General features: G+C 39.8%; 1 protein-coding gene across 7 annotated transcripts in view; it reads right to left on the bottom strand.

Moving 5' to 3' along the window:
• The window catches only part of ltbp1 (latent transforming growth factor beta binding protein 1), a 135958-nt gene that overhangs the window by 41105 nt on the left and 82343 nt on the right, over window positions 1–12510 (bottom strand). For 5 of the 7 annotated variants that reach the window (XM_080287815.1, XM_080287813.1, XM_026190474.2 and 2 more), the window contains exons 9-12: window positions 12056–12115; window positions 8551–8673; window positions 4988–5152; window positions 2996–3157 (exon numbers count right to left, since the gene is read on the bottom strand). In XM_080287815.1, coding sequence (XP_080143941.1) covers window positions 2996–3157; window positions 4988–5152; window positions 8551–8673; window positions 12056–12115 — 510 coding nt within the window. The remainder of the gene's footprint in view (window positions 1–2995; window positions 3158–4987; window positions 5153–8550; window positions 8674–12055; window positions 12116–12510) is intronic. The other 2 variants (XM_080287816.1, XM_080287817.1) reach the window with 1 other exon arrangement.

Here is a 12510-nt window from a genome sequence, read left to right as displayed (position 1 = left end):
CAACATCCAACCTTTGTTTAAGTAAATGCTTAGCGACATATATACAGGTCCATGTTTGATGTTGTGAAAAGATCATAAACAGCACACACCACATTTCCAGGTCTCAAGATGACAAAAGTAAAGATTTAGAAAAAAAGCAAAATATCTCCTTCTTCCACCCAGCACAGCTTTTGCTGCTTCAAAGTACCAATATGTATGGCTGCCAGGTGCCTCATTACTTTCTGGTGGTATCCAAACACTAATCTGCACAGGTTTAGGGTGGTGGAATTTTGTCCGATTGTTTTTTGCGCCCTGTCCTCTGTGCCTGGAAAACTCTGTACTCTGCTCCAGCAAAGCTAAACAGTAATTTGGTTTCTGTCTGGCTTTGGCTAAGATGTTGCAAAGTTTCTCCTTCCCTTGGTGGCTGCCAAGCATGTCCTGAATAATAACAGGAGAGGATGAGGCTCTTCTCTCAGGCAGGTTTATCTCCCCTTTGCTCTCTTTTTGATGGCTTGCGGGCTGGGCTTTTAACAGGGAATGAGCGCTCAGTCAAAGCACTTTAATCCATGTCCTCTACAAACAAATGTCACAAGAGGGATGTGTTTCTCAAAATCTGGCTTCCTAATCACATGCAAGAAGATCATAAATCAGAGTTTTTAATGTTACTTTAGAGTTTTAATTTGCAAACGTGAGATTCCCGTTTATCCCACCGTCTCGGCATTTTTCACCACGACACTGATAAATTAATACCACACTTCAAACAGGAGCAAGTGGGTGTAATTTGTTACACAGCTTGATCTTTTTCACATTTTCGGCATTCAATAAAGTGCAAAAAACATTTTCTCTCTGCTGCACTGCATAAATGCAATCCATCAGATATATTTGTTGCTTTGACAGCACATTGAGTTCAGACACTTTAAAGTGTGCCAAATAAAATACAGCTGTGGAGTATTCACATCTTAATATCTCAAGTATCTAACTGCTGCACCGCAAATTCTGCAACAGAGGGCAAGTTGATGTCTTTCTGAGAAAGACGGTGGGTTTTTTCGCCCCAGATAGAGACTATAAACACTGCATAATATTCTGTACAAACAAGTCGCACTAGGTCCATATAATGATTTATTCAAAAGTAGCAAATCAAATGTCATAAGCCACCACTTCTGTTCAACAATGGTTGTTCATAGAAGAAACCAAAGAGTCACTCCACAAACACACGGCACCTCATAGGAGAGCCACCTCAAAAGGAAAAGGCTGAATCTGCACTCAGAGGACAAAGGGCCGATTTTGGACCGAGAAGACAAAAGGTTGGAAAAATAAGTAAATGAGGCCATCTGCATCTACTGAGAACAGCCATTGTTGAACACAGACGGTGACCAGAGGTGGGACACTTCATTACCGTACTTAGAATTTTAAGCTGTCTGTAGTTTACTCCAATATTTATTTTTCTGATGACTTTTTTTCTCCGTACATTTTTACACAAATATCAATGTCACTGAGAACATGCAAACTGCACGCAGAAAGACAAACATCAGCAAACACACAAACTGTTTGTGTGCAGTTTGTCTCACAGTGTGTCTGACGGTCCAACTGCTGCATTTCACAGGAAGAGAAACGAGTGAGCAACTTTATTTAGAGATGGAGAAAGTTTAAGACAGACAGGACAGCAGAGGAGAGGAAAAAGTTGTATTTAAAGGTAAGCGCTCAGATATTGGATGTGTTTTGATAAATTAAAATAAAATAAAATAGTTTTATACTGTGTAGCATCCTGCAAGCAACAGTTTAGTGCACAAATTTGAATTTAACCTAGTGATAATTAAATTCATTTACTGAATTCCACCTATATATCAATTATATATGATCTAGTATAAAGACAGCATAAATAGAATACTGTTAGTTAGGGATGGGTACCGGTGTCCGGTGCCATGATGGCACCGGTTCTGACATAAACGGTAGTAACCAGACCGAAAAGCAGCGCACATTTCGGTGCTTTATTTCGGTGCTTTTTTTTTTCCTGAGCTGTGATACACTTCTAGCCAATCATTTTACGTTTCCCAGGATAGTAGGCGGGGCCAGGTACGTACGTTCTGTTAGAGCAGAGCTACAGATTAAAAATGTCCAAGGCGAAGCGGTCAAAAGTCTGGCTGTACTTCACAGCAAAATATGCAAACTCAGCAGCAACAAGTGCTTTAAGCTGATACTGTGATACTGTCAAAGGAGGTAACACCAAGAATCCGATTAAACAGCTGGCGACGCATAGCATTTTTTTAAAAGCCGAGAAATGCGCCGTATTTGATAGCTTGCTGCGAGACCTCACACTGTGCACGTCGGGTGGGTTGCCAGTTATCGGACCCGGAGCAACATCCCCCAAAAACCCGAAGAATAGAGTCCTGGCCCCTAGCCCTGCCAGTGTAGCAGAAATGATGACAGATGATGATGGCAGCAGCAGCCGTTCTTCTCTGCGTGAGTCGCTTAATGTTGTTCGAGTGTAATTTACGTTGAGTAGAGTAAACATCATCATAGCTACATGCGGCTGTCCTCTTGTTTGATGGCAGATACTCCCTTCACCCTGGACAAAAAGGCTAAAATGACCAAAGAAAAAGTGGGAAACAGCTGAACATGAGAGGTTTTTGGACAAAGTTTGTGTTTTTTCCATTGTTTAAGCACTGCTTCCAGCCAAGAGTGATACCATATATGCCCCATAGCTGCAGAAAAGGCTAACATTGTTATCTTTTTACAAAAAAAAAAAAAAACAACAGCTGAACATGAGAGGTTTTTGGACAGTTTGTGTTCTCCATTCTTTAAGCACCGGTTCGAGCACCGTTTAAGCACCGGCACCATTTCAAAAGTATCGATTTGGCACCGGTATCGGATAAAACCTAAACGATACCCATCCCTACTGTTAGTGATACAAATCAGTCAAGATACCTCAATTATTGTGGTCCCAGACACATAAAATAAATAGACTAAATCAACTAAACATGCACTGGTAATTAGCTATTAATATTGCAAGACTCACCTGGTATAATCTCTTCCGGTGTTCCAAACGCCTCCACAGGTCTCTCTGGTGTTGGTAGGGGTTGTGGTGGGTCAATGGGCTCCTGATAAATTGGCTTATTGACAGGAGGATTTGGCAGAACAGTGTAGCCCATTCCACCAGGACAGATTTCTTTGAACTTAGCTGCATGACAACACATGACATGAGTAGTTAACTCTATATCTGTATTCTTAGAATGAATACAAAAGCACCAGAATAAAAACTCAAATAAAATCCACCATTTACCAAGTAGAGGGTACTTTGAACACATCTCTGGTGACGAGAAAAAAGCATTTTATGCTCTACCTTCACACAACTTTCCATTTTTGCTCCTTCAAATCTATATTAAGTAAATGTCCTAGTCTTATCAAGATAACTTCCACCCTTCTCTTGTATAACAATATAAAAAGAGAAATGGAATGAGATATTACAAAAAGAGGAAAAAGTGATATTTAACTAACTAAGAATAACTAAATACTATTAAGCAGTCAGTTCCCACGATGAGATAACAGAGAACCCACCGTAAAAACTGTGGACTTTTCTTTTTCACTGAATAAAACACCTTAAAATTAGTAGAAAAAACAATTTAGAAATAGAAATGCATGACAGATTTTGATTGGAGTTACACACTCAGTAATGTTTCAGAAATGAGGAAAATCCCAGGCTGGGACATGTCCATATCCAGCCGATGTATTTTAGAATCCTAACTATTTTTTAAAACAACAGTCCATCTAATATGAGTTGTATGTGTTGAAAAGAAAGGTTGAGCCTGTTTTGCGGCATCACAGGCTTCAGATTCAAGTCAGATTTGAATCCCAGCTTAAGATGTGCAGAAATTTCAGTTCCAACTTCGATTAAGTTTGATCACATGTGTGATCCTTGTACAAGGAAAGACGTTTTTACATAAACATCTTCACAGTTCATTTTTCAATCTAATGTTTCTCTTCATCTTAATTAGTAAAACACATGTGTAGCGCCTGCATAATGATATTATTTCTTAGTGTTGGTATCAGAATCCATTTGTACAACACTGCAGAGTGACGTATCACATGAATGAATAACCCTGACTCTTCTAACAGCGGACCTTGCAGCATGCAATTAAAACCGCCAGCAACGTGGCAAGACGTGTAACACGTGAAAGACACAGAGCAGCAATTTCTAGTTATTTTGTGAGCTTTGTATGACAAAATATCTGTTTTTTTCTGTAACTCGTGTTTGTTGCTTAGTTGAATATTCAAGATATACCAGGAAAACACGCAGGACCATCACAAGGACGTCATTCTACCTGTGTAGCCTTGTTTAAATAAAGGATGTATTTGGAATGTTTCCGCATTTTGTTTGTTTCTTTTTTTGGTAAATTTACATAAAGTAAAGGTGGTCGAATGAATGAAGACAGACTTGTTTGTTACGCATGCTTTTAGACAATAGCGTGACGCTTTTCATAATTCTCAGTACAGATACATAATAGATAATCTTGAGTCATCGTCACAAAACATGAGAATTGAAAGCAACCTGAAATAGCTGACGGATTAGTGCTATATAAACAAACTGAAATGAAAAATGAGATGTGGGTGCCTTCAACAACATAAGGGAATGCAACTACCTAGAAATACCAACCATCACTTTGTAATTAAATTCCACGAACATACTGAGATGTGTCGAAACAAAGACAAACAGGCAGGTGACATAAAACAAATTACTGCAAAAGGTTTTTCTATTCTAATCTAAAAGCAGCTATTCAGCCAAGCTGTGAAACCCATGCAGACAGAGAGTGGCAGGATAACAGACTGGGACATAAGTTCAAGCTCATCCCAAAGGACGGAGCTTTAGAGTTTGCTGATTTGCAAGGCGTAAAAGTAAATTATAAGACGGCTGAATAGTGTTTTTCATCGTGTTTCCTCCATAGAAGTCACAACAGAAGGTTTGGGGCCTTATTGGGACAGGACAACTATCTGACATTTCTCGGGACCTTACCTGTTCCTGGAGGGGGGCATTTGTCACAACGAGGGCCCCAGGCTTTGCCCACACTGCAGCAGCAAAGCTGTTTGCTCAGCTGGGCAGACACTGGGTGCAAACATTGCCTCCCCGAGCTGACCAAACGGAAGCAAGCCCCCTTCTCCTCTTGGATGGGTGTTTTGGCTGAAGAGGAGCACAGAAGGAGGGCAAAGAGGAGGGAGGAGGCGCAGGAAGTGGCACACCAAAGTGCAGGAGACCCAAACATGGAGGAAAGAGAGGATAAAGAGTAAAGAAGTCCCCTTCACCAGAGCAACCTCCCCCCCCCCCGTCACAAACGCAGTCTAAATATATGTCTAAAACAAAACCAGAGTACATTAAAGAGAGTACATGTTTTACAACAAGAGGCTCGGCAACCACATTTTGGTACTGGTACAAATAGCTATACACACATTAAACACCAGAAAGCAAAGACCACATGATGAAGGAAAAACTTGGGGGAAAAAATGAACATTTTCATGCCAGTGCTTCATGCACTACCAAAGTGCTGGCTGAGATGAAGGCATGCAGAGAGTTTGGCTTGGTTTAAATGTTTTAGGGCAAAAATTAAACTCCACAAATAAATGCTGGAAACAGTTCTGACTGGAAAAGAGACAAACTAACGACCCCCACGGGGAACCCAGGCTGATTTCCTTTTTGCCAGAAACATTACCTGAAGTAAATCATTTCACTTAAGGGTTAAATACTTGACCTATTTTCCCAACAAATACCTTGATTAAAAACATCAGGAATGACTGAAGTAAAAGTCAGAATCAGGTTTGCACAGTTCATTCTCAAAGCTAGAAAAAGGTTTGTTTGATTTTAATATTTTTAATGCTACTTTTGATGCCATTTGAAAATTTGCACAAACCTTTAAATGACATGTATCATAGTAACATTTAACAAATAGTTTGAAGAATATGTGAGGTTGAGACTACTCGTGCCTGTGTGTGGAAATATCAAGCTGAAGTCATTTAGAAAGATGAATTCTAAGGTTTTATCTATCAGGACATAATAAACCTAATCTTCTCCTGAGCAGCTCTTAATACAGGTGAATACAAACTACATATTACACCATGTTCTTCATCAAAACTAAGCCAAAATGCTTCAAGCACAAGTGCACTATTACAACTTCAAGATGCGTCCAGGTGCTGCTAATCAAATGCACTCGACTGGCCATCAGCAAATCAGAGCACCTCTACAGAGAACACGTACGCTCCGTTTACCATGATGAGGTTAAAAAAACAACAAAGCCCTTCAGACAGGAACTGTGTCTAGGCGAAGTGTTCAGGAAAATTTCAACATTTAAAGTTCCCCGGAGCAAAATAAAATCAATTCGAATGAAATGGAAGAAGTCTGAAACCACTAAGATTCTTGCTACAGTAGGCCATCTGACCGAAATGACTTAATAGGCAAGGAGGGCCTTGGCCAGGACGGTAACTAGGAAATCAACAGCCACTGTGGGCTTTGTCTACAGAAATATTACGACCTGCCAGAATGAAAACTAACCCTGCTGCACTGCGCCGGTCTTGCCTTTATGGCAGAGTGAGCAAACGGAGCCCCTCCTCAGCAAAATGCAGATGTCACCCAAAATGCTCAAAGGGCTGTGAGAGCGTGAGAAAAATCTTTCTGTGGTTTGAGGAGACAGAAATTGGGCTATTTTGTCTAAATGGTCTGAACAGTGTTTGCCAAGAAATAGCGTGCTTGGTTCAGCATCTATTCATCATGAATATATTAGTGTGTATTCAGGATTTAGATAACAGAAGTCACAAAGCCCCGGACAACTGAGAATCTCACAGTTTAGGATACCGTATGCTTCAAACATATTGCCCACCTGTCCCCCTTACACTAAAGCAATGTAAGAATAAGTGTGAAGAAAAAGATACAGCATGAAAAACATGTAAATCATTGGGGTACTCTTTCAGTGGAGTGTAGGTTTGAGGAGCCCTCTGCTGTGCCTGTCAATCAATGAGTAGCAGTAACGAATGGACACGTGACTTTCATTAGCCACAGGAGGAAAAAAGGCACAGTCCCATGCACCAACCTATCTATCCTGGGGCTGTCAAAAAATTGATTGATTGTCAGATATTAACCGATACTGAAAGTTAATATCGATGCATCAGTATCATCATCAGTGTCATCTTTGCCTCCTCCAGTTCACACACAACTTCAGGTCCTCCCCTCACTACCAGCCTAAGTAGCTCACATTCACAATGCTAAACAACACTGTAGGAGGAATTTCAAGAGAGGTCTGTAAAGCTCCCATTTCACAATACTTAAATACTACAGTAGTAGTTACCATAAATATTAACCCGGCCCCATTTAACGATTAGCAGTTACCCAATAGCCAAATTAGCTGTCTGTTATCATCAACATAGCGGATGTAGTTAAAGATGAATAATTAATGAATCAATAATAAAGCTGAATGGGTTGCAAATGAAATATTTAGTCATGGCAGAGCGCATTACAGACACATGGAGAACTGGGTGGGTTACTGATTGCGTAGCGCGGCGGGGGAAACGTAGCTGAGTTGAGCAGAGAGTCCGGAGTGTGGAGAACTAATCCGAGCACATAAACAGCACATTTTGGAGCAGAGCAGCCAAATCAGATGGGTGTCAGGGCTGAAGAGCAGAGCTGAGGATGTACAAGCTACAGACTGAGGCAGAGCAGTGTGAATAGGTGATGAGAAAGAAAGGCTGCAGGCAGATGTGGACAACATGATAAAGTTGAACTTTTCTACCTCTACAATCGTTTATTAAAATGTCCTTCTTATCTTGTGAAAGCCAGTTGTGAGGTCAGTTGTAAAAAGCAGGCAGTAACTAGTTCAATATTTCATGGTGAGTTATTTTAGCATACCTAATACCGCACAAAACACACTGTTAATTTTTCCGCAATGTGTTTCCTCCACAAGAATCAAATAATTCTGATGTCTTTGTTTATTAGTAAGATCTAAAATACATTGAAATTATCTAAATAATTTATTAAATGAATAGAACTTATAAACTTGATATTAAATACTTATTTTGTTAAATCTAACTATATTTGGAAAAACTGGTGGAAAATACTCAATAATTGAATGTTATCAGTTATCAAGTATTTTCCTAAGTATCTGTATTGAGTTGGATAGTCTAGTTTTGTTTTCATGCTAATTTATATTACACTGCAAAAGAAAGGCAATACATGCTCATGGCATGTTTTAAAATAATAACTTTAATAATTGTGCTCAAGAAATTGCCCAACTGGCTACAATTCCCAGCATTTACCGACCCGTAATGAGATATTTCGGTTTTGGCTGTGTGTAACTCTCAGTACATGCTTTATATAACTTGAATACCATGCTTGCATGAAGATCTGAATGAAAATCTTCATGCAAGCATGGTATTCAAGTTATCTGAAGATCTGAATGTGCAAATCTGCATATCTAAGACCAGCATGCAAATGTAATGCAAGAATCTTTTGCTCAGTCTGACGCAGCTCCATTAGATCTTCTCTGTCTAGAATTATTGAACGAGCAACTGTGATGAAAAACTGATTGGAGGACTTACGTATGCACATGATGAACGTGGGGTCAGGGACATATCCAGGTTTACATGTGCACCTGTAGCTGCCCAGAGTGTTCACACAGTTTCCATTTGGACACACACCCTGTAGCTGGCACTCATCTAGATCTGTGAATTATTGAAGAGTTGACAGTTAATGAAAAGGTTTTTCAAACAATTTCTTCACCTTGCAGAACTAAACCCCCCCAAAAAACACAATTAACCACACTTGTTATACCTGAATTCATATACTTCCATTAGTGCATCAAGTACTATTCATTATTACTTTTCTAGTACATGAGTTTAGAATTGCAGTGCCTAAAAAATCTGCTGCTGTTAGTCAGCTGGCATTGATGAAACTATCAGTGCTGTTTGGTGGTCCTGGCTTTTAAGGCGAGAAGGGCACAGTACACATATACACATTGTGAAAACACGTTTGGACAGTATGAATAGCAAGGGTAAGTCTGGAGGTCTGCACAGCTTTGGTAACTATTGGTGGTTCAGTGGTTAGTATTTTCCACCCTCAGCATGCCTTCAGGTTCCAGGTTCAAATCCTGGCTGGGGCCTTGCTGTGTCCCCGCAGGAGTTTCTGCTTGCTACCCAAGCTTCCTCCCACAGCCCATGTCTGTATTGGCCACGAATGGTGAGGTTTGAATGCATGGTTAAAACGTGACCTCTAAAAAAGTGAGTACATTACAACTAAAATGTCAAATGTTGTAGAACTGTGTTCTTTCCTATGCAGCTCACTGTTAAAACTTTCCTTTTTGCTAAAGCATATAGTTAGGGCTGGACCAGGTGACCCTGAATCCTCCCTTAGTTATGCTGCAATAGACGTAGGCTGCCGGGGATTCCCATGATGCATTGAGTTTTTCCTTTCCAGTCACCTTTCTCACTCACTATGTGTTAACAGACCTCTCTGCATTGAATCTGTTATTGTTATTAACCTCTGTCTCTCTTCCACAGCATGTCTTTTATCCTGTCTTCCTTCTCTCACCCCAACCGGTTGCAGCAGATGGCCCCTCCCCTCCCTGAGCCTGGTTCTGCCGGAGGTTTCTTCCTGTTAAAAGGGAGTTTTTCCTTCCCACTGTTGCCAAAGTGCTGCTCATAGGGGGTCATATGATTGTTGGGTTTTTCTCTGTATCTATGAAGCGCCTTGAGGCGACTTATGTTGTGATTTGGCGCTATATAAATAAAATTGAATTGAATTGAATTGAATTAATGCTTTAATTTCCAAGTGTGTGAGTGATTATGGTCAGTGACACCAGTGTTGGTCAAGTTACTAGTAATTAGTAACTTGCATTTTTCGATGACTTCTCCAAGAAAGTAATCCCATTACTTTACTGATTACTTATTTTCAAAAGTAAGATCTGAAGTTTAATTTTGTACTGCAGAAAGAAATTTTCTTCCCATGCAGAGTGTACAGCGGACACAAATGCTTTTGTCACTTTTTACGGACTCAAACTAAACGATGCATAATCGTACTCTCTCCCACGCTCCATATTATCCACTGTTGATCTGCACACGTCTGTTGCTGCCATGGACGTCGCATGCGCTTACGTCATTGTCATGAGACACGGTTTAGTAATGCAGTAACGCAGCGTGCTTACGGGAAAGTGACAGTAATGTAATTACTTTTTTTGCAATAGTAATTCCTTACTTTACTCTTGAAAAAGTAATTGGATTACAGTAACGCATCAACACGTTTTCCAGTTTAATGGTGAAAAGGAGCTCAGCTGTTTCAGGTAGCATGTTTTGACAGCCTTCTCGGTTGATCTTTTTACTCCTGAGGTCCTTCATGCTCCGACTAAAACAACCTTTATGCAACAACAACCTTTTATGGAAAAGGAACGGAAACATTTGCGAGTCAGCTGTTACTGATGCTAAATCTCTGTCAACTGTAATTATTTTTAAACAGGAAATCCAGATGAACTCAACTGCCACCACTACACGGGACTATTATTGAAAAACTACTATGCTTCTTGCAAACATACAAACCACATCATTACTACTAGATCAATCGTTTTTAGAAAGTCTTACCAGTGCGTGGTATCTGCAATGTACTGCAGTAGTCTGTGGTTGTGAAGAGAGGGCTCAGCATGAAGGGAACACTGTTAATTTAGCATAGGTAGCATAGAGGCTAAGAGCTGTACGTAGTGACTAGACCCATAAGCAGTGGTATTTAGCCAGGATGACTCCTGGTTGTCTCTTTTGGTATCCCCAGATGACCAGACATATAAAATGGGTGGATGGTTCAGACTGTTTGTTCTTCAGCATTCGAAGCAGATGCTTGTGAATGTGTTTGTGTCTTTATTTTATATTTTGTGCAGTACCACACTTTGAATGTCATGGAAAAAAATGACTTCCTCTCCATGTTCTGAGCAGCCAAGCAGAACAGTCTGCTGGAAAAGGTCACGCTCCTCTTTTGTGGGTTCTTGTAAAAGAGTTGGTGCCACCAAACACTGGCCCACTTCCACTTTGCAGTTAGTGGTTTCTAGACTGTCATCAGTCAGGAAACACCCTGAACAATCAATGATTAAATTTAGCCTCAGATTAACACCACCCCTACACAGCTGTAACCTAATTTAAAGTGCATGCTGCATGTGTGTCTGCGATTCTGCTTAGCCCCAGTTTAGAGTCACTGACTCGTGGTTTTTGTGGATATCATTTCAGTAGGTTCTTTTTTAACTTAGACACTGGTGGGAAGTTGCTTTGGAAGGGCCAGTTTCTTAATTTGAATATAACATAGAGATAATACTTCTCAGCTCTATTCACACTTTTTGATGCAAACTCAATCGCAGAGTTTTAGAGTATCTTTAACACTTGTCACTTACATAAACTGCTTTAAATATTTTTACAACATTTAAAAATGCTGTTCCTGCCTAGTTGTAACCACATATAGGAGGCTTCCTGTCTAAAATAAAAGTTCCCATCAAGAGGCACAGAAGGGTAAGGAGAGGCATAACTCACAAGTTTGTGGCAATTTGTGGTATTTGGTCTTAAGCATCGGTCATACTGAAATGTTGATGTTTTTAAAAGTAGTACTGCAATCGTTTTCACAGTACACCGAGAGGCGTAATGTTAGTACATTTTGTGACACCACACCCGACAGTTAAAACAGAGAAACTTAGAGAAACATAATAGTCAGGTGATCACGTTAAATAATTACACCATAAGGATGGTTTGTTTTTCTGTTACTTAAAAGAGGTAGCAGTTTATTTGCTACCTGCAATTTATTGACATTTACTTTAATTTGTTTAATTGTTTACAAAAGGTTTGAGGTGTGAAATAAACTGCACTGGAGTTAGAAAACAAAACAAGGGTGTGTGTGGTTGGACGATGTGTTTGTGCCGGGGAGGGGGGGCACAAAGAGTTTCTTGTAAAACAAAGGGGGGGTCTAGGAAAAAAAAAAGTTTGTGAACCACTGAACTACAGGGAATCACACGTGTCTTTACCACATTATTATAAGCTATATAAGCATTAGGATGTTAAAAACAATAGCATCAATTCTTACCTTGGCAATGAGAACTGTTGACTCTTATGTAACCCTGAGGGCAATCTATCAGGGGGAAAGCTGATGACGGGAGCATGTGAAGAGCAAAACAAAGAGAAGGAGCACATGTTAGTCACAGTTTTGAGAGCAAATGTCTGGGTTCTTATTCTGTAATAATTCCAAAATACATTTATGAGTGTTCATTTAAAGTCTCATAAAGCAAAAAAGCATAAATCATGTTCCTGAAGGAAAGAAACGTATTCACTCTAAAATTGTAAAAAATGTTAATTATGGTCAAGTTAACAGCGTACCTTTACCGTGGTTTAAGTGAAGGTACTGTATTGCATTTTTTTATATTTATGTATTTTATTTTATTTTTTTCTATGTAACCTCAGGTTGATAGTCAAATTCAAACATAGACTGTCATTGAGAATGAGAACCCAGTCAATATAAATATGTTTGTCACTATGCGAGCT

This window comes from Astatotilapia calliptera, chromosome 13, assembly GCF_964374335.1.
Source record: "Astatotilapia calliptera chromosome 13, fAstCal68.1, whole genome shotgun sequence".
NCBI classification, from domain to species: Eukaryota; Metazoa; Chordata; class Actinopteri; order Cichliformes; family Cichlidae; genus Astatotilapia; species Astatotilapia calliptera.
Note: the sequence above shows the minus strand (reverse complement) of the source record. Positions and strands in the feature narration are given on the sequence as shown.